Genomic DNA, 22,632 nt, shown 5'->3' on the forward strand with positions numbered 1-22,632 from the left:
ATCCATTCACCACGCACACAAGTTTTTACTACCGTTGCGCGAGTGTTAGTAAATGTGGAAAGGAACGAGTGGCGACACCGGTTCCGGTACTAACTGCGCGCGATAGCCATTCTAACCTCTTTAATATGTTCTGTGATATTACCCATCCCGTCTACCCAATACCTACATAAACAGAAATCTATGCCCTTTGGACACAAGGCGTAAATCATTTATGATATATTGTATGATTCCCATTCTCATCATTTCAAGGCAAATTGAAACAAGTGAAATCGGTAAAAAGTATCGAGCCTGTAAGTATTATGAAAGTAACTAAGATTAATAAAATATTAAGAATTTTTACCATTACGCGGTACCTAATGTACTATGATTCGTATCAAATTCTAAAAATGAAATACAAGCTTGAGAACTATACTGAGTCAACCAAATCTTATCAGTAAATAGGAACAAAAAAAACTATACGCATCCTTTTCTTTTGGGTGCTAGTACTAGTGTTAGACAAAGATAGTATGATTCTCTCTATCTATGTTTGAAATCAAACAGACCTTTGACACACTATATCTGCTCTTTTTAATTAATTCTGGGATTTTTAGCTGGTGAACCAAATCTTGTCAGTAAAGAAAGTCGCGAAATTCAAATTTTCTATGGGACGATACTTCGCGCCTACATTTTTCAAATTTGCCGCCTTTTTCTACTGTCAAAATCTGATTGACCAAGATAATTATAGCTGGTCAACCAAATCTTGTCAGTAAAAAAAGGCGCGAAATTCAAATTTTCTATGGGACGATATCCCGTCGCGCCTACATTTTTCAAATTTGCCGCCTTTTTCTACTGTCAAGATCTGGTTGACCAAGTATATAAACATTTTATATTCTTTGGTTCGGTACGAGGTCTGTTCGATCGTGTAACGTGGTCCGCCGTAAGTCCGTTAAGGACGTAGCTATAAGTGAGAGCGAGAAAGAGACATTTTAACGTAAAAGTGATAACACACTATCGCACTGCACCGCGACCTTGGTGCGTCGCACCCATAAGTGAGAGCGAGAAACAGATATCTCTTTCTCTTTTACGGCTAGAATGCAGAAGAAGCAACCATAAATGTGACAACATCACATGCTACGTGTGAAGTCGTGTCTAGCTAGACGAGCTGGGCAAATCGACCGATTAGATCAGGAAAATAATTGGCGCCAATCTCATCTAGCGTCCACACGTACACAATTTAATTACACATTTGCATTCCATAGATAATATAAGTGGATTCCAGACGAGACAATTTTATGGCAATCTGATGAAATTGTCCGATGGAATCAGGCCGTGCGGACGCAAACGCCAATTTGATTCCCCGATCAAATCAGCAGATACGGACGGGAATATGCCAATTTTCGAAGTTAGTATCTATGGAATGCAAATTGGTGATTAAATTGTGTACGTGTGGACGCTAGATGTGATTGGCGCCAATTATTTTCCTGATCAAATCGGTCGATTTGCCCAGCTCGTCTGGACTCTACTATAACTTCGAAAATTGGCATGTTTGTGTCCGCACCTGCTGATTTAATCGGGGAATCAAATTGGCGTTTGCGTCCGCACGGCCTGATTCGATCGGACAATTTCATCAGATTGGCGAAAAATTGTCTCGTCTGGACTCCACTTAAGCCGACCTTTGAGGACTTTGTCAATTGTCATTTTTGTCAATAATGTCAATATGACATTGACATTTCGTAGAGCGCATTTGAAGATTTGTTGCGACTTGCGGCGTACTAAAAAATACATAAAAAAAATAGAAAAATGTTTCGCTTATCAAAAAGCGTTATAACATTACTCTCAAAAACTACAAAAATATCTGCACCGCAAGACACTGGGATTTTACTGTGTACACACCACGGAGCCCTAAAGTTTCTCAGTACAGGTACAGAACATTTTCCCCTTATTTTTCTGTGATGCAATACACCGTGGACTAAACGAAATTTGTTTTCAGATATTAACGATAAATTTTCCCTGAAACATGAAGAGGTTGGCCGGCCCCTTTACTTCGACGCTCAAGCAACAACACCTGTCGTAAGTGCTAATAACCAACAAGTTTGTTTTAAATATTAACTATGTTTTTCACAACATTTTTAACTATGTAATGTGGGTAAATACTTATTATGCATGTTATTTCAGGACCCTCGAGTACTTGACGTGATGATGCCTTACTTTGTAGGACAGCATGGCAATCCACATTCTAGGACTCACGCGTACGGTTGGGAGAGTGAAGCAGCCGTGGAAAAAGCTAGAGAACAAATAGCAAATCTAATCAGAGCTGATCCCAAGGAAATTATATTTACCTCAGGAGCAACAGAGTCTAATAATATATCTGTAAAAGGAGTTGCTAGGTTTTATGCGCCCAGGAAAAAGCATATTGTTACTACTCAAATTGTGAGTAAACTATTTTAGAGTGATTAAGTATTGGCTTTTAAACAAGACTTCTAAATGTATCAATTTATTATTCATACTTAGCAAGCTGTAGTTATAATAACCCTACTATACATGTTTATAGTGTGATCTAATCTTGATTTTTAGGAACATAAATGTGTACTGGACTCATGCAGAGCACTAGAAGGAGAGGGCTTCAAGATTACATATCTGCCGGTGGGAGCCAATGGCATTATTGACCTAAAAGAATTGGAAGCTGCACTCACACCTGAAACTAGTCTTGTTTCAATAATGACTGTCAACAATGAAATAGGTAGCTATTTATATATTTTTCTGCTGTATCAATACTACATAACATCTAGCCACCCAGAGCCTACAAAAAGGTCTTCTATTCTATTCTAAGTTGAATCTTTATTTTGACAATTCAAATTTGCATTTGTCTTGGTAACTTTTGATGTCTGGGGCGGCTTGAGGATATTACCAAATCATGTCCCTTATGCATATGATCTAAGAGAAATTGGCAAACATTAGTATCTATAATATATACATTAGTATACAATTGCAACCTACTCTTATATCATTGGCAATGTTGGAGCAAACTATGTACAGTCAGCAGCAGAAGTTGCTAAGTGGGCGAGGTGTTCATAATTACCTTGACACACTCTTATTCTCTCTTAAAATCATTTTGAACACCTCACCCGCTTAGCAACTATTGTTGCTCACTGTACCAAATTCATTTAAAAGTAAATTTAGAACTAGTAACTAATTGTTGCATTTGTTTTCAGGTGTAAAACAGCCTATAGCTGACATTGGAGCGCTCTGCAAAAGCAAAAAGATATTCTTCCACACAGACGCAGCACAGGCTGTGGGCAAGGTCCCTCTGGATGTTAACAAGATGAACATTGATTTAATGTCAATTTCCGGCCACAAAATATACGGACCCAAAGGTGTAGGGGCGCTGTACATTCGGCGTAGGCCGCGAGTACGAGTAGAGCCTATACAGAGTGGAGGGGGGCAAGAAAGAGGAATGAGGAGTGGCACAGTACCTACACCTCTTGTTGTTGGATTAGGTAAATATGCACAAGCCTAGCAGTTTTATTTAAATACCTCTCATTGTATAAGATAGCTGTCACTATCACTCACTAAAAGTCGATTTGGATGTTGTTATTAGGGCTCTGTACTTCAAAAGGAAAAAACGGAACCCTTATAGGACTCGTGCGTCTGTCTGTCTGTCCATTCCCCCTGCTTTATCTCCGAAACTACTCGGTTAAAATAAAATAAATAATACAAAATAGTTCATTTACCGGAAAACCTATTAGACAGGATGACAGGAAAACCTATTAGAAATGTGCAGTCAAGCGTGAGTCGGACTTGATGTATGGAACCCTTGGAACTGTCCTTCAATCCTATTAATAAACGTATGTACGTATGTATCGGTTCTAATGCAAAGGTTTTACTTATTGGTAAGCCATTTGACCTTTTTGTCAAATTCCAATAGGATAAATAGAGTTAAGTTTCCATTTTTCATACCGGATGCATATAATATAATTTGTTTAATTTTAGGCGCCGCTTGTGAACTGGCCGAGCGTGAGATGGCATATGACCACGCCTGGATGGAAACACTCTCACAAAGATTCCTGGACAAGATTTACTCAAAACTCTCACATGTCATCAGAAATGGGGACCCAGAACAATCTTATCATGGATGTATCAATTTGTCATTTGCTTATGTTGAAGGTATGTTCTCACACTTCTTTATAATACCTAGGTCATCATCATCATCATCAATATATAAATAACCCACTTTCCTCCTCTTTAGGGCGAGAGGAAATGAATTATAGACCCAATCTTGCGTAGTGTGGTCGGAGAACTTACTTGTTGAAGGGACTGCAGTATGGGGTTCTTAAAAAAAAAAGAGTGTACATGTTTTTAAAGGGTCGGTAACGCCTATGCAACACCTCTGAAGTTGCAGGCGTCCATAGGCTACAGTGACTGCTTCCCATCAGACGGGAAGTATGCTTGTTTGGTGGCGAACAAGCATACTTCACGTGGTATAAAAAAAAAGTCTTAGCTATAAAAACTCAATCTAGACATTCTATTATGTCTAGAAAAGTTACCTAGTTAATCTAACAAACGATATAATTTTCGTTTATTTACAGGCGAATCTTTGTTGATGGCTCTAAAAGACGTGGCACTGTCAAGTGGCTCGGCGTGCACATCAGCTTCTTTAGAACCTTCTTATGTGTTGAGAGCTATTGGAACAGACGAAGATTTAGCACACAGTTCAATCAGGTAATTACTACTGCATACAATAGGCTACATGACTAATTTTTTTTTATGGTATCAATCGATCGGGTTTGTTTTTAGGATCAAATGTCTATATGGGACCCATTGCATTAAAGTAACACAAAAGTCAGAAATTGTAGTCAAAGGCCGACAGTCGCACTTCACTCGCGAAACGCCCTATACAAAACGGCCAGAGGCCGTGACGTCATCGCCCATCTTGTAGTATGGACAAAACAAGAAAATTGCGTTTTTGTCGGTGAAATATTGCGTTTATGTATATAGTTGCTATACAATATTTTTTTGGATGAAATGTAAGGAATCGAATCCCCTTACTTACCCCCTTTTACCCTTACCCTTACTTTTATCGTTTTTGGAAATTAAAAAAAACTTAAATTTTGAAACTTTCAGGTCCTGTATTTTTGTAATTTTTTAATATTTTATTTTAATATCCACATTATTGTGATAAATTGCTCGTTTGCTATCTATTTTACTAGATTTTGTTATAAAATTCAACATGTGTCATCATCCCTATTGTCCAGTCGCCATTAGATATATCGGAGCGGCCAAGGTGCTCAGCTTAACTGCTCACAAATATCTGAACACGCCTCTATTGTCAAGGCACTCAAGGCGCTAGAGCAGATATGTTTGAGCACTTCGGCCGCTCCGATATATCTGATGGCGACTGTACCTGGCTAAATAAGCCTAAAAGTACAGTGAAACCTGGTTAAGTGGGACCTGGATAAGTGAGAAACCTCTATAGCTGGGACTCATGGTGCGGTCCCGACACTTTAGCACTGAATTACCTCTGTTAGTGAGATAAAACGAACCTCTATAACTGGGATTAGCTGTTGTGATTTTATAGTCACATTTACCTCTATAAGTGAGACAGAGAGTGTATTTTACCTCTTTTACTGAGACTATATTTATAAGATTACATTTTCCTAATTGTTTTTTTAGAATTGTATAGGAATTCACCTCTGTATCTGAGATAACGTCAATCTATGACCTCTCTAACTTGGACTTTATTGATCAATTTCCGTATTCTTACTAACTCTTAGTCTATGCACAAATTCCGCATTTGCCTAATTGTGTCTAAACGACTTCAAGTTTCATTTAGTTACTTTATGTAGTTAAAACTATCGAAACGAAAGCTGAAATTGTGATAAGTAACACGAATAAACAGATTTTCATTTAATACATTTCTAAGTCGCAATGAAGTCCGTATCAAATTTAGTTGAAAAAATCTATCCTTTGGAGAATCATTCAAAATAAATTCAAAGAAATATTTAAACAGACTTAAAAAATATTTAGGGACAAGGATTATTTTACCTTATTTATTTTCAAAGATAATTACAAAATACCTTATTAACCACCTCTATAACTGAAATATATCCTCTATTCTCACCTCTATTAATGGGACCCTCTCTAAATGAGACAGACATTTATTTGTACCTGGCTAACTGAGAGCCTGGGTAAGTGAAATACCTCTTTAAGTGAGACAAATCTGCTCGTCCCTTGAAGTCTCACTTATCCAGGTTTCACTGTAATTCTTTCGCATAGTGCTAACTAATATCATACATACCTTATGTTATATTTTAACTATTGACTCTAATTTAACAATCCTTCAAATTTAAATGTTCATTAGATAATTAAGTAAAATATATAAGCACATGTAGTACCTAATGTTGGTTGCACTAAACCGTCTGTCACCATTATAAACGTTCGCTAAATATTACTGCTTTTGACGTTGATCAGTCCGTCAAATGTGGTTGGTGCAAGTAACGCTTAGGTAAGGAAATATAACGCTTAAGTATATCACAAACTAGGAAATTACGTTATCAGTTATTTACTACATTAGTAAAATGTTTGTGACAAACAAATTATCTTTTATCAAATTTTTTATCTCTTATGTCATAAACGTCTCCGGCACAGACAATAAGACAAAACTATTCTGATTATCAAAAATGTACTCAAAACCAGTCGTATGTCACTAGGTAAACAACATATGTACCTAATCCCATGTTGTTTACCTAGTGACATACGACAAACGTTATAATATTTGTGGAAAGGTGCATCTATATATATTCCAGATCATGATATAAGCGGAATATGTATTAACTGTTTTGTGGATTTTGTACTCGCAGTACGATGTGCAACGCTCGTGTAGTGAGCGAGCGGCTCATTCGCGAGATCTAAAGCCATGAAAAACGAAAATCGAAATTTCATAAGTGCTTCCCTAATTTCCCTATCGCTTGAATATGCAAGAGCAATAGACAGGCAGGTACGGTAAACCGGGGTGATTTTGAAATGCAGGGGCGACTTCGAAATTTCAGTTTTTCAGCCGTAACATATTTTTATTCCGAGTTTTTAGTAGTAGGTAAACAAGAATGTATAATAATCTAACTTGTTCCACGAACAGTTCGTGAAAATAATGCATAATGCTAATTTAGTGGCCGTTTTAAAACCATTGACATAGATATCTAGGGACTGGCTTTAAGGGCAATAATAATGAGGCATGACAGGGGCCAGTACAGCGGTGTGAAACCGCTACAACGCGATTGGTTGACGAGTTCTCATCACGCGCGCGATTGGTTGACGAGTTCGCATTACGGGCGCTATTGGTCGCAACTAGTTGCGATAGACTGCACGATTGGTTGGAATTCGTGAGTAACACCGCTGAACTAGTACCATTTTTAGTGCCCCATTAGCCCGTCCTTAGATATTATACGTCAATGTTTAAAACTATCAAAGTATTCCCACAATTTCCTAAAGTCACCCCGTTTTACGTAACGAAAATTAGATTTTCGTTTTTCGCGGAAAGCCGTACTTTATTACGTCGGACTGATAATACATAGTTTAAAAAAAATCGTGGTCTCTGCCTACCCCTTCGGGAAATAGGCGTGATTATATGTGTGAGAACGCATCTATAGTGAATGCAACCTAATATGCGGTCTCTTTCGCACGGCGTTCTCTCGCTCTTCATTCGTGGATTCATAGAAAATGGCCGACTGAATGTAAAAACTAAATTAAACAATAAAGTGCTTTGTTAATAAATCGAAGTATCTTTTCTCAAACATGTATGTATGTAAAAAAATTGCAACTTTTACAGATTCGGATTAGGAAGATTCACAACGATCGCCGAAGTAGACTACACGGCAGAGAAGACGATTAGGCACGTGGAGCGGCTCCGAGAGATGAGCCCGCTCTGGGAGATGGTGCAAGAGGGAGTGGACATCAAAAACATACAGTGGTCGCAGCACTAATGTACCGGACATGTCCTGTTAGTTACGCATGTCCATTGTTACTATAATAATTGACAGAAATACTGCTAGACGCGTTAGAGCAAATGGCGCTGGACCTCGTATTATGCGGTAATTAAAATATAAATTTATTGGGTGTATCGCGATTTTGTTACCTTTATTTTCGATGTTTCTACGCCGGTTACACCGGCCGTGGTCGTAAAATAAGTAAATTCGCGATAGACCCGATAAAGTTACGTTTTAATATGAGTTGAAATCGCGAAAGTTTTAAATAGTATGCGGTAAGTAACTATGCTGGCATTGCTGGCAAGTACATTGACAATCAAGTTACCACAAAACATAGGTATGATCCCGTACATAGTCACTGACCACGTGACATAGAACAGAACACATACACACACAGAAAATTTTCAAAATTGGAGCTGCGATATTTTGTACTAATTTACGCGTCCTAGTATTCTTTTGTCAATGCCATATTTAATCTATGTGCACGTCGATTCACTTTTATTCGGTTTAAATGGAGTACCAAGTCTCTAAAAGCACCTTTCTGTGTGTGACTTATACTTATGTATAGTGACGAATTGATTAATGTCATAAATTTAATCCACTTCATTAGTACCAGCTTGCCTGAATTGACCAATGTACAAGGATTTAAGGCTCCATAAGATCTGGATAGGCTGCTATGAATAAATAGTTATCAGGGTGTCCACATTGTAGAATATCTCGGATAGTAAAGTGTGCGCGGACATAAAATGTCGTGAATATTTGTAGCGAGTTATTTTATTTTGCGGTTTTTTTTAGCTTACCTAATAAGCTGATTAGTTGTTAAAATTATATGAAACTCTATTTAGTTAGTAATGTTATCTTAAAGGTAACATAGGCTCTGAGATTTTTTTGAAAATGTTGGGCACCCTGGTTTATATTTTTGTTAGGTTTTTAGATGGCTGTTATTTTCGATTATATCTTATATTATGACGTTATTGATCACTGACAAAGTTATACATTGAGTTACAGAAGTTGCTAGGCGGGCGAGTTGTTCATAACTACCTTGATGCGCTCTTATTCTCTTAACAATAAAGTCGCGTCAAGATCATTTTGAACACCTCGCCCGCTTAGCAACTATTGCTGCTGACTGTACATAACGGTTATAAAGATAATGATATTACTATAGGTATTCACACTATTCACTATTGTGGCACAAAGATCTCGCTCTTAATCAGACAATATAGCTATTTGAAATAATCAATCATACTTGTATTTTTCGTACTGAACACAACATATAAATATGTTGTTTCTTCCTGGACGTTGTTATTTAAACAGCTTTCTCGCTGATACCTACCGTGTATTAAAATACACAGAATAGGTATTATTACAATAATATACAAACCGCAACACCCTTTTCTGGCCATTGTGGACCTTATGTCGTTACAATAAGGTTTATGAATTGTCACGAACCTAGCCGCCGACATACAATCGAGATGCGCTCTCATTTTAAAACGGCTTTTTGACGGCGGGTTTGTGGAAGATGGTACCTTTATAATTCTGTTGGAATCCACGGAACATACTACATAGAATGCATTAGTAAATAAAATAGCACCCCTCTTCAACTTAATGCCTACTACAATGTGACCTATGTAATTTCTATTATATCGTAGAATTGTTTTATCAAATGCCAGACCTCTGATAAATTAATAATTTGTTGTATCTATTGATTTAAGTCTATATTATAATGATGTAAATGTTAATAAAATGAAGCTTCACGAAAATTCTAAAGTTCGACTTTAATTCTTTTATACATTCATTCACACTGTGTCGGACCACTCATAATGGAGGATTTACGATTACTTAATTACAAAACTTATTTAAAAAGCTATATTCAATAACTTAGTTGGCAATAGTAGGCTATGGAACCCTAAAATCGGTATGTTTGTAAATTACTTTATACTCGTACTTAAATACCTACAAACTAGGTTTACTGTTAGTACATAATAAATAATAATAGCCAGCGACCCGCCCGGCTTCGCAAGGTTTGCCAAAATTATACACCTAAACCTTCCTCAAGAATCACTTTATTGATAGGTGAAAACCGCATGAAAATCTATTCAGTATTTTTTGAGTTTTTCGCGAACATATATACAGACAGACAGATGCGTTGGGTGATTTTGTTTTATAAGGTGTAGTGATTATTAAACGTAGTATAAATACTACGTTCAATATATTAATTTAATTGGACGATATTAATTTTATATTAATCGATAACTTATTAACTTTATTACATTAATTATCAAGCCTTTGAAATGAACGAATAATTGCTTCAGTCATCTTCAGTTGAAACCCATGAGTAAAGTCCTCTCCATAACAATGAAACCGGCAAAATGATACACTGAGTCATTGTATTGTGTTGACTCTAAATCGTACCTACGTATTGACAGAACAATTAGCAGCGGTCAAAAGTTGAACTACGTAAACACGAGCGAGTTTATTCGGAACACATAGAGAGTAGCGACATCGTTAGCTGCACATTTAAGTTGGCAACGTTGTGACGCATCTACCGCACTAAGCGCATATAAATCGGTTGTTCATATATAAGCAAGACCTTTCGTTTTTGCGTTCATTCAATCCCTCCTATACACGCTATTTCGTAACATTGACTTGCTGTTGCTGATATTTAGTCGACGCTCGTGAGCACGCCGATATACAAGCATCAAAATGGAATTAAAATTGACTCCTACGATTGTTCTGGTCCTTTCAATTTGTTTAGTGCATATCGCGGTCGCGAAACCAAGAATGACTGAGAGACGAGATGAAGTGATACCGTTAGACCAGTCAGTTGTAGCAAGTTTGCCGGAAAAGACTACGATTAACCCATCTGTAACAGGTAAGTCAAAATTATCTTCAATTTAATGACTACATACGCACCTACATTTTTATTTAAGTAAATCAGATTTAGAGATTTAGTCTAACTAGGTACATGATAATACCTACTATTACTTATTCTGTGCTAGGTACATACCTGAACCTGTGTATGTGAGCCGATTTTGATGAACGAGGTGCGAATGGCCCAGGTTTAGGCTACGTATACAAAACAATCTTAGCCGGGCCAAGCATAGTTTATATAGGTATAACTTGTCACTACCTTAATAAAATGTAGAAAGGGTGCCATGTGCCATGCCAATAACCAGTAAGTGCCATGGTTACTAACTCACTCTCATAAAATATTAAGAACCGCTTTAACTTTTACGCCTTAACCATATAATAAAGTACCCAGTACCAAAAATCTTGCGTAAAAATATTGTGGTTCAAAAACTGAGATTTTGAAGTCACCCTGTATTTCAAAGCCACCCCGTTTTACGGTAGAAAACGGGTAACTCGAACCTTGGTAAAAATAAATAGTTACCTACTCATTGTTTCAGAAACCAAGGTCCCTGGTCGTGTACCCTGCCAATTCGACGAGCCTACCGAAGAATCCGTCTGCCAGGAGCACTGCATGCCAAAAGGATATTCATACGGACTCTGTGTCGCTTATACCTGCAGTTGCATTTAAATGGAAAATAACAAACCATGACTGCGATGATGCATAGTGATGCAACATAAACGCTGAAAGAGGAAATTAATATAGAGTTTCAATTAACATTGTTACACGGAAACAAAAGAATAGGTTAGTTTAACTACCTAATTGTGATTCATTGCGTTTACCAAGTTGATATAATAAATTTACATAAGACTGTACTTTGTTTTATTTTTATGCGTTCTTTAAGGTGAGGTCAGGAAATGAATATGCAATGTGTAATGCACTGTTACTTTATTATTTTTACATTTTATGAAATACTAAAAACTTTACTCCCTTATTCATAAAACTTTACAAGCCTCAATTAGTTAATTTATGTTTTATCCCTTTCTCACAAAACATAATTCAAAACGATAAATTAAGTCAAACAACTAGCTAATTGAGGCTTGTAGCGCGTTTATGTATAAAGCCATTAGTCTTTTAACCATTAAGATATTAAGACTAAACACAAACCTATTATATGTTCTTATTCGAAAGAAAACTTAAATACAACGTAAATACAAATACTACGAATTAAAGAAATATCAGAAGTGTATAAACCCAGTTTGCAAATAAAACGTAAATCATAACATTGCAGGCAAGTGGGTAGGAATCTTAACGTAACATTAATTTATAATATTAAAATATTTTATGATTACTTCGATTTTTCACATAAACTCTTGATGTCGATATGACCTAACGCTGGGATTTGAGTTTTGGTGTGTAACGTGGGCGTGACGATCATGTCAACTTCCTCTTTAATTATTTTCCAACTGATGTCAATATCTTCCCTCGTTGTTAAATGAGAACAGACGACGAATCGGATTATATACCTGCCACGGTAAGTGGCCGCCACCATGTAGATTTGTTTCTTTTCCGTTAAATTTTCTAACAATTTGCGTGTTGCGCTGTCACCATCTTTAAGCCTGAAGCACACCAATCCCATTGATGGCTCAGGTTCCACCAGAAATCGATCGTCAGCTCGAACTAACTTGGCGAAATGTTGAGCGAGGCTGATCTGATTTCTGAGATGAGATCTAATCCCTTCTGCCCCATATATTCTCAAAACAGTCCACAACTTCAAAGACCTGAATCGTCTACCGAGAGGTATTTGCCAGTGACGATAGTCAGGTATTTTTATGTTAGTCTTAACATCGTCTAAATATATACGCTGGATGTCGAAAGTGTTGATTAGATCGTATCCATTTTTGACCCACATTGCGGAACAATCGAAATTCACAAGCATCCACTTGTGTGGGTTGAAGTCAAAGGAATCTGCGTATTCAACTCCTTTCATTAGTACTCTGTATTCGGGGCAAATGAAAGCTGATCCTGCGTAGGCGGCGTCGACATGTAGCCACACATTGGCTTCCTTGCACACCGGGCCAAGTTCATACAAAGGGTCGAAGGCGCAGGTGCCTGTCGTGCCAAGGTTGGCAATAACATAGCATGGTATTAAGCCTTGGGCTCTGTCCTCTTCAAATGCATTTTTAAGTGTTTCTCCACGCAGTCTGCCATCTGCATCAGATTTAAGTAACCGCATTTTCATGGAGCCGAGTAATCCGGATTTTTCAACCGACGAGTTGCATTGGTCCGACGTGTAGGCCACGAGCTTAGCGTTGATCTCGCCTTCCTTGAGGCTGGGATCGTTTACCATGAGTCTGTGTACGGTTTTGTTTTTGGCAACAAGTAATCCGACTAGAGTTGCCTCACTAGCTGAACCCTGCAAAATATTATACATTTAGTCAAATGAAAGCTTTAAAAGTTAAGCCCCATTTAGACGGATTACCTTGCACGTGATTTTTGTTACATTGAGGTTGACTAAATTCATTGTAAGTTACTCTGAAGTTAGCAATACATCAAACATTGCATGCAAGTTCTTGATCCATCTAGATGGGGTTTATTCAAATTAGCTATGCATTAGGTAGATAGGTATCCGCGTTGGCACTTAATCAGATACTTATACGAGTAGTTACATAGATGCTGCATATTTGACAAGTGTTTTGTTTTATTTTATATTTCAATGACTTTATTGACGCAACTTTAGCACAGACCTGAATGACCCCACCGCCAGGGCCGTCAGAGCAGTTGAGGAATTCCTCCGGGAGCCCGAGGAGCTTGCCCAGCCAATTCATCGTTACCACCTCCAGTTCGGTGCATGCCGGGCTTGACATCTGCAAGTAAATAGGACAAATATACTTAATCTGACTGTAGTATATGTAAGTTTGTATCAGGGATGTTGCGGATGCAGATTTTTTGACATCCGCGGATGCGGATGCGGATATTTAAAGGCTCACATCCGCGGATGCGGATGCGGATGTCAAGATTAGGTACTTAGAAAACGTCATATATTACATTTTTAGTATTTTTTTTTAAACGAAATGTTTAGTATTTGAGCAAGAATATAGGTGCGTTATATTTAATAAACAGTAACTTCGACGACTTTTCTGGATCTAGACGATTTCGTTATAGGTAATGACGAAATTACCTAGCAATTACGCCGCCGCTAAGACGTTTCTGTACCGATTTGTTCGACATCCGCATCCGCATAAGCTCCGCATCGATTTTATGCGGATGCGGATGCAGATGCGGATATTGAAAATAATGCGGAAGTTCCGCGGTTGCGGATGCGGATGCGGATGTTCGCAACATCCCTGGTTTGTATAACCCTTTGATAAACACGTCTGAACACATTCAGTGCCAGCGCTTGCTACGCGCTGCGAGCGTAGCGGATGACATGCGAAAAACCGTATGTAGCGAAAAGCGACTACGGATAATGCACCCGCCTGGCGGGTTGCTGGCAGTGAATGCGTTAAACAGTAGAATCGTTTGACAATCCAGTTATCCCATTACTCTAACTTAAGTATTAAGCGCCATACACTATCTATTTCAGTTGTCAAATTTGCGGATAAAACATATAATTATACATACTTTGCACGAATACTTTAAGCGTTTTAATACATTTTTGTGTATGGCAATAGTAAGCAGGTGACGGGCCATGACTACCTACTCTGTGCTAAGTAGTAAAAGATTGAACTGACCCAACTGAATCCGATGACGGCGAGACTATCGCTGAGCAGGCCTCCGACGATGCCGGGGTACGAAACTGCTGTCGGGTAGAAGGCGTGAAACTGAGGCGAGTGCCAATGGGTTATCTACAATACGAATCAAAAATTATAGTTGGCTGGATGGTTAAGGAAATTGCTAGTTCTTTTTATTATGAATATAATATAATACAAAATATTTCAATACGTATGTGGTCTGGGTTGGAAGGTCAGATGGCAGTCGCTTTCGTAAAAACTAGTGCCCACGCCAATTCCTGGGATTAGTTGCCAAGCGGACCCCAGGCTCCCATGAGCCGTGGCAAAATGCCGGGACAACGCGAGAAGAGAAGAAGAAGATGTGGTCTGGCCACCCAAAAGTTTTCATTAGGTAGGTACAGTCGCCATCAGATATATCGGTACGGCCAAGGTGCTCACAAATATCTGAGCACGCCTCTATTGTCAAGGCGTTAATTGCATGTTCAGATATTATTGAGCACCTCGGCCGCTCCGATATATCTGATGGCGACTGTACACGCGATTTAAGTTTTCTAAACACATTCTTAAAAATTTTTGCTCATTAAATTATTAAAGGCGTTCGTTGATTTGTACGTGTACGTGCAAAATAACGAACAGGAAAAACAAAATTTCCCACGGATAACTAGCTCAGAGTACATGAAACGAAACTCGTCTTGACCTTAAAGTTTCCGCGCCCTTTGAACAGACACGATTCGTCCGATTTTTCAGCACCTGTAATCCCCGTAGTGTACTACCTACCTATATATTCCGAGACCTATATCGATGTAACCCTCTATGTATACTATACCTATCATTTAATAGAAACAGAGCTGTATCGTAGATAGTTAAATATTAAAATGACAGTTTGTGACATTTTAGCAAGTTTTAATGTACTTAGTAAAAGTTAGTAGTAAGTTAAGTAACAGACGCCTGGTATTATTGCTTCATTGAAATCTTTTAGGACATCTTTCCAGTTTTCTGGCTCTTCAGGAGCGCTTTCGGGCAGCATTTTCAATAAATATCCTGGTTCAACCGATGGCAGCACATCCCTGCAAAACAATATTGGTTAAACATTAAATCTAAAGGATAAAGTTAACGAACTTCCATTAATACGATAAAAAAATGGTGCCAATCTCGCGGATCCTTGTAGTTCGTTATTTTAGCATTAGAAAGAGACTTCTCTGAAGTCTTTTTATTGAAAAACACTTTTGAAAAATAAGTCAGCAAATATGTAACATTTATGAATCATATACGATTATTGACATTATTTTGCTTTCATAAGTAATAGTTACTGATTTTTAAAAAGCGTTTTTCAATTAAAAGACACGTCAAGATCGCTAGTCTTTTTCTAATGCTAAAAAAACGATCTATAATCAAGATACACCCATGCACAACCTAACTATTGTCTAGCTAGGTATTATTTGTGATCAGCTGAGCAGACCTAATCAACGTCAGGCGTGTCTCACATAATACTATTACTTATTCTGTGGTCTCACTCCGCGATTTCGTCGCTTTGCTACAGGTAGCTAAAAGTACATCCGTTCGGCCCCAATTTTGGGGAAAGCCATAAGCCGCGCGTGGCGCTGTCGCCACCTAGCGACCATATCTGTGCTGATCGTAACAGACGCGTTTTGTTAGAGAGTGAGTCTTCTGTACTTAGTACTATTATTTATTCTGTGTCAACGTTAAAAATAGGTAGTGACATAGACGAATGAGTCTGTCCTGATAATTGGAAAAATTGCAGGAACTAGGGAAGTATACAAAAATCTTTGAATATAACAATGGATGTAATAACGACAATGACCGACCGGTGCTATAATAGTAATCATTTCATAATTGATTCTGCTGAAAGTGCTGGACTCAACAACAAAAAAGGGTTGTATGACTCAAACAATAGGAGGAAAATTGTGCATCCGTCGATGTAGGTATTTGCCTACCACAGCTTACTAATTAACCTGGTTAATGTCAGGTTTGTAGACAATTAGAGGCATAATAAGATAAAATTGTCGGAATCTTTCGTGTCTCGGATGATTAGCACTGAGCCCAGGTGTTGAAATTTATTCAATGAGGTAACAGGTGCCTGGCTTGATATGTTAATGGTGTGAGAAGGCAACTTTGCTTTATTTACAACCTTTTAATACATAGTTTGGCTTTTCATATGTAGTTTAGCAAGCCATTTCCGACGGTAGAAAAACGCGGCAAATTTGAAAAATGTAGGCGCGAAGGGTGAGACTTCCATACAATATTTGAAATTCACTTTTTGTATTGACAAATTGGGTGTACAAGTAGAAGAAGATTTATTAGTATAATATCTCTGTGTACAATTTATTAATGTAATTTAATTGATCTGATGATACTGTTGGAGCCAGGGCTATAACCAGTAACTTGTTTTCATATATTTTTTTCTCAGTTAATACGCTTTTCCGCCTAGGAAACGTTTTTTGCACGTGTCCTTCAGAATCTGGTGTTGATTAAATACAATTAAAATCTCGGCTTTTCTGTAGATGTTAGGAAATCCTACAGTGTTCAACCAGGGAATAAAACAAAATCCTTCAAATCATGATCCAAACAAACGCCTGATATTATATTCATAATATTGATATTAGATAATTATGAAATTTGAAAAGACTTCATTCATTTGTATTTGTTTTGGTTTGATTTTGTTTGATATCTTACAGTTAATATTGGTTTTCTTCGGGTTAGTGTGGTGAAATTTTTTGTGTTTCACTCGGGGCAAATTTTGTTTAACCCTCGTGCTTTTGGGACCCTCGCAACGCTCAAGATTCCATTATTTTGAAACACTCGCTACGCTCGTGGTTCAATTTTTGAATCTTTCGCTTGTTTGTTTATTTGTTATTATTAATACATTTAAGAGCGCTCCAACAAGAAAAGTCAAAATACTGCAAAATTGATGATATTCCTCGATGACATTCAGTACTTTAGGGTCATTATTAGAAACAATGAGTACTTGTTACGGTAAAAGCGTCTTCTTATCTTTAGGAATTACTTTTTAAATATTGGAAAAAGGGCTTATTAAATTAGTAATGATTTTTTTTCTGATGGTTGTTTCCGAAAAACCACGTGAAGCACTAAATTGTGAGCTCGTATTTGTAAATGTTGAGAAGTTTACTCTGGTAAAGCTGGCTATTTTGTATTACTAATACCCTGTACATTAGGAATTACTTTTGACATTTTTCCTAAATACCTTTGAGAAAGAGAAAATCGAAGAAAAACAAACTCAATTTTCTCTCCGAAACAAGTGTCAATTCCTACGAAATTCTACTTAATATCGAAGTCATTTTCATACTCAAGCAATCTACAGCGTTTGCTTATACTGATGGTATACATTAGTGTTTATGAAATTCTACTATAATTTTTTGGCAATTTTTTGAAAACGACTCTAATATTACCGATGACGCGCGGTCGTGAGCTCAGTGCCGCGGCAGAGCTTGTAGAGGTAGGACGTGTGTCGGTCGGCTCCGCACGTTTTCAACGGCGACGACGAGGTTTTTTATCATTGTGTGCGGCAGGCGCCGTGTAAAATGCTATACTGTGTGCGTGACAGTGCGTGTATACGGCGACTGAGAAACTTTGATCCTAGTACTGTGTATTTGGGTTTATAGTATAGTATGTAACTACCGGACAGCATTAAAGATATTTGAAATGATCTGATATTTTATAGGTACTAAATTAAAAAAGCGGCCAAGTGCGAGTCGGACTCGCCCATGAAGGGTTCCGTATTTAGGCGATTTAAGACGTATAAAAAAAAACTACTTACTAGATCTCGTTCAAACCAATTTTCGGTGGAAGTTTACATGGTAATGTACATCATATATTTTTTTTAGTTTTATTCCTCTCAACGAGATCTTTGACACAAGATAGAACTCAGGGTCCGACGATGAAGCTGGAACGTGGTCAACGGTACCAGTCAACCATGCACCTAAACCACTTCGTGTTTGGGCTCGTTTGATTCGTCTCAACAAGATCTTTGACACAAGATAGTACTGAGGGTCTGATGATGGAGCTGGACGGTGGTCACCAGTACCAGTCAACCATGCAACTAAACCACTTCGTGTTTGGGCTCGTTTGATTCCTCTCAACGAGATCTTTGACACAAGATAGTACTGAGGGTTTGATGATGGAGCTGGAAGGTGGTCAACGGTACCAGTCAACCATGCAACTAAACCACTTCGTGTTTCGGCTCGTTTGATTCGTCTCAACAAGATCTTTGTCACAAGATAGGACTCAGGGTCTGATGATGGAGCTGGACGGTGGTCACCAGTACCAGTCAACCATGCAACTAAACCACTTCGTGTTTGGGCTCGTTTGATTCCTCTCAACGAGATCTTTGACACAAGATAATACTGAGGGTCTGATGATGGAGCTGGAAGGTGGTCACTGGTACCAGTCAATCATGCGACTAAACCACTTCGTGTTTGGGCTCGTTTGATTTGTCTCAACAAGATCTTTGACACAACATAGTACTCACAGGGTCTGATGTGCAGCTGGAAGGTTGTCATCCCAGACACGAAGTGGTTTAGTTGCATGGTTGACTGGTACCGGTGACCACCTTTCAGCTCCATCATCAGACCCTGAGTATCACCTAGTGTCCAAGATCTTGTTGAGACGAATCAAACGAGCATAAACACGAAGTGGTTTAGTTTCATGGTTGACTGGTACCGGTGACCACCTTCCAGCTCCATCATCAGACCCTGAGTATCACCTAGTGTCAAAGATCTTGTTGAGACGAATCAAACGAGCTCAAACACGAAGTGGTTTAGTTGCGTGGTTGACTGGTACCGGTGACCACCTTCCAGCTTCATCATCAGACCCTGAATATCACCTAGTGTCCAAGATCTTGTTGAAATGAATGAAACGAGCCCAAACACGAAGTGGTTTAGTTGCATGGTTGAATGGTACCGGTGACCACCTTCCAGCTCCATCATCAGACCCTGAGTATCACCTAGTGCCAAAGATCTTGTTGAGACGAATCAAACGAGCTCAAACACGAAGTGATTTAATTGCATAGTTGACTGGTACCAGTGGCCACCTTCCAGCTCCATTATCAGACCCTGAGTGTCACCTAGTGCCAAAGATCTTGTTGAGACGAATCAAACGAGCCTAATCATGTTACTACATGGTTGATTGGTATCCGTGACCACCTTCATCATCATCATCAGGCTTCATCATCAGATGCTTAGTATTAGCTCGTTTCTAAACTTAAGATACAAATTAAAGGTTTTATTATATAGCTAAAATAGTTTCACTATACAACCTATACCATATGCAATGACGAAAAATGAAAATAAGCGAGTACCTAAGTAAGTACGTATAATTTCTTTCTAGTAATAATGACCTACATAAGTATGTATATTTGCACTGGATTTAGTATTTTCGTACCAAATAACATTTTTAGGACTTTGATATTAAAGTACAGTTAGTGTTGTTATGATTGATTTCAATGTGCTTCACGATCGGATCAAGAATGTTTAATCCATCATTGTAGTGCGACCGAGGGAAAATGCGGTGAAAGGGTTCGGCGACCTGAGATCGCGGGGCCTGCCGCAGCGCGTAAAATACCTAAACTCGCTCATCCCCGAAATGTAATAGCACTCTTAATACAGTTTCCTGCAAAACTGCACAGTTTGACTGCAGGCGCGAGTCTCTGTTCTAAGTACTTACATAATCAACGTAACATATTAAAAATTAAAACTAACATCGGAGCTATAACTCACTTGGCCGGGTATCAATTATCCGCACGAGCGTTTAAACAACAACTTTGCCCCCTTGTAAAACAAATAACTATTTATTAAGTTAAATAAAAGCTTAAATATCAGAAACAAACAGCATCTACTTACCTACTAAGTACTAAACAAAGCGAATTCGGAGAATCAAAGCGAGGCCAGCGCTCTACTATGGAACTTGGTTGCTTATTTTTTATATGATATTAGTTGTTTTCAGGGTTCCGTACCCAAAGGATAGAAATGGGACCCTATTACTAAGACTCCACTGTCCGTCTGTCTGTCACCAACCCGACTGTATCTCATGAAACGTGATTGAAATTTTCACAGATGATGTATTTCTGTTGCCGCTATAACAATTAATACTAAAAATAAGTACGGAACCCTCGATGGGCGAGTCCGACTCGTACTTTTCTGGTTATTTTTTTAAATTACATAATTTACCTACACGTTGTGCATTATAAATGGAACAAATTTGAACCTAACGTTGTCACCTACCTTGTTCGAATGGAATCGTAGTAATCCGCCATAAGATCGATCGCCGCCTTGCCGAACTCCCGAAACTCCGTAGAATTCATTTTTAATCACAAGCACTATCGCCGCAAATTTAAATTATAATATAAATATTGGAATATTCAATAAATCATAGGTACAATTTTAAAACAAGCTTCTAATTGAACTCAATTTAAAAAACCCAAGATAAAACGGTTAAAGCAAGTCAGGTCAATCCGATGAGCAAGATTTAATCAACCAAGTTAATTAAGACTTGCCAAGTTGGCGATCTGCGTGACAATGGTGTCTCGCTGCCCCAGAGCTGGATTTATACGTGCTTACGTGCACGCGCAATAAGCTTTCTACAATGAGAATTGCGAGTCCACAGGTGCGCGCGACTTGTCTTAAACGTTTGGTTGCCTTCTTGCAGTGCTGACAACTAAATACTTACCTACTGTTATGATAATACTCGTCCATGCAAGTAGGGCGTATATACCATGAATGTAGAAAGTAGGTAGGTCGGTGGAAGGGGTTGCAGATGGGGGTGTATGGTGTATGTTTGTTTGACGAACGATATTACAACCGATATAAATAGCTAATTGCTTCCTATTACTCTGTAGAGAGAGAATAAAATATGTAGAGATGAAAGCTATATAATAGGGGGCGCCATAAGCCTTCAGTATGAAGTGCATATACTTGGAAAAATTCGACCTATGCCGGTGTGGCCCCTGGTGGCCGAGTGGCAACAGGCACCTGCCGGGATAGCAGAGGACGCTGTTTCGATTCCAGCCTGGGGCACTGGAGGCTTGGGTCACTCTTTCTTAGTATATGACATTTATTTCAGTTTAAAATTTAACTCATCTTCATACTTGCTCGTTTTTTAGTCCCGTAAATCCCGTAATACTTTATCCCTCTATAAGGCTGACAGATCGAAAATGTCAATCAAAAGGTAATCTTGAAGTGTTATGCCCTTAGCTATGTCCTTATTAACGATCTTTTTCAAGTCACAAGTGAATTTTATTATCAGTTTTTGAAGTACAAAGAGAGCTTTTCAGAGCTGGTGTGGTGATTTTTTCTTACGACAACCCTAATTAAAATCTTACCTAAGTAATGGGTTAATTAGATAATTAGTATCACGGCTTGTGACGTATTTCTCAATTTTTGAAGAGATTGATGAGTTTATTGGTAACAAATGGCAAAACTATTGAGTTATTATCTAAAGACATACTAATTATCGCTGGCTTAGAATTAGAAGTCAAACAGCCTAACTACGGCCAATCCATAATGATGGTTATTATTAGGTATGGCAATAAAGTACCTAATACCTATTACGTAAATGTTGCAGAAAAATGAACAAATTGATAGTGTTGAATAATTTTACGGTTTAGACTCGCTTGTTTTAAGTCACTCGCGCGACATAACAACAAAAACAAGTTAAAACAAGTGAATCTAAACCGTAAAATTATTCAATGTTAGTATGTCTCACAACAGTTTAAATTCGAAAATTGATAGTGCCTATTGTAGACCAATCACGTTATGTTTTAATGACGAAACTTCAATGAACCTTGTGTTGTCATGCTCATCATACAAATATATGTTCTGGATCCGAGCCAGAACCACCGGTCTAGGCAGCGGCTACGCGGGCTGGGGTTTTGATACTTTTGATGGAGATCTGCCCAATTCAAAACGGGACAGGTGTTGCAGCAGAATACTGTTGAGTCACCACCGTCTTCACTATTAAGAGTAAATAATGATTAAGTAATAATAAACAAAGTAAAAAGTACAAAAAGTTCATTGACACAGTAATCCAAGTGCAATATGTGTCCGATTTATCGTAATAA

The 22,632-nt window shown here is 38.2% G+C and overlaps 4 protein-coding genes across 4 annotated transcripts in view; 2 read left to right on the top strand and 2 right to left on the bottom strand.

The window, feature by feature from the left end:
- LOC134647978 (probable 26S proteasome non-ATPase regulatory subunit 3) overlaps nucleotides 1-22,632 on the bottom strand; it is a 174,495-nt gene that overhangs the window by 33,986 nt on the left and 117,877 nt on the right. The gene's annotated exons all lie outside the window — the stretch shown is intronic.
- Nucleotides 1,702-22,632, top strand: part of LOC134647983 (cysteine desulfurase, mitochondrial) — a 79,937-nt gene continuing 59,006 nt past the window's right edge. Inside the window, exons 1-8 of the mRNA XM_063502404.1 lie at nucleotides 1,702-1,900; nucleotides 1,970-2,049; nucleotides 2,155-2,409; nucleotides 2,554-2,719; nucleotides 3,192-3,476; nucleotides 3,970-4,143; nucleotides 4,566-4,698; nucleotides 7,802-7,956. Coding sequence (XP_063358474.1) covers nucleotides 1,780-1,900; nucleotides 1,970-2,049; nucleotides 2,155-2,409; nucleotides 2,554-2,719; nucleotides 3,192-3,476; nucleotides 3,970-4,143; nucleotides 4,566-4,698; nucleotides 7,802-7,955 — 1,368 coding nt within the window. The 5' untranslated portion in view covers nucleotides 1,702-1,779 and the 3' untranslated portion in view covers nucleotide 7,956. The remainder of the gene's footprint in view (nucleotides 1,901-1,969; nucleotides 2,050-2,154; nucleotides 2,410-2,553; nucleotides 2,720-3,191; nucleotides 3,477-3,969; nucleotides 4,144-4,565; nucleotides 4,699-7,801; nucleotides 7,957-22,632) is intronic.
- On the top strand, nucleotides 10,547-11,681 carry LOC134648464 (uncharacterized). The gene is made up of 2 exons (XM_063502983.1): nucleotides 10,547-10,830; nucleotides 11,366-11,681. The coding sequence occupies exons 1-2, from the start codon at nucleotides 10,662-10,664 to the stop codon at nucleotides 11,494-11,496; spliced, it is 300 nt and encodes a 99-aa protein (XP_063359053.1). The 5' UTR covers nucleotides 10,547-10,661; the 3' UTR covers nucleotides 11,497-11,681.
- LOC134647933 (3,4-dihydroxyphenylacetaldehyde synthase) lies at nucleotides 12,130-20,927 on the bottom strand. Its single transcript, XM_063502317.1, has 5 exons — nucleotides 20,798-20,927; nucleotides 15,487-15,607; nucleotides 14,541-14,654; nucleotides 13,554-13,673; nucleotides 12,130-13,222 (listed from the first exon to the last, which is right to left on the bottom strand). Exons 1-5 carry the CDS (start codon nucleotides 20,875-20,877, stop codon nucleotides 12,155-12,157), a joined length of 1,503 nt encoding a protein of 500 aa, XP_063358387.1. The 5' UTR covers nucleotides 20,878-20,927; the 3' UTR covers nucleotides 12,130-12,154.

The sequence above is a fragment of the Cydia amplana genome, chromosome 5 (assembly GCF_948474715.1).
Source record: "Cydia amplana chromosome 5, ilCydAmpl1.1, whole genome shotgun sequence".
NCBI classification, from domain to species: domain Eukaryota; kingdom Metazoa; phylum Arthropoda; class Insecta; order Lepidoptera; family Tortricidae; genus Cydia; species Cydia amplana.

Excerpts from the sequence above, each read along its gene's own strand:
- LOC134648464 (XM_063502983.1), top strand. The coding sequence starts at position 10,662 with ATGGAATTAAAATTGACTCCTACGATTGTTCTGGTCCTTTCAATTTGT. Across the intron at positions 10,831-11,365 it reads GATTAACCCATCTGTAACAG|AAACCAAGGTCCCTGGTCGT; the intron begins GTAAGTCAAAAT and ends TCATTGTTTCAG.
- LOC134647933 (XM_063502317.1), bottom strand. The coding sequence starts at position 20,877 with ATGAATTCTACGGAGTTTCGGGAGTTCGGCAAGGCGGCGATCGATCTT. Across the intron at positions 15,608-20,797 it reads TACGATTCCATTCGAACAAG|GGATGTGCTGCCATCGGTTG; the intron begins GTAGGTGACAAC and ends ATTGTTTTGCAG. Across the intron at positions 13,674-14,540 it reads CCGTCATCGGATTCAGTTGG|ATGTCAAGCCCGGCATGCAC; the intron begins GTCAGTTCAATC and ends ATTTACTTGCAG.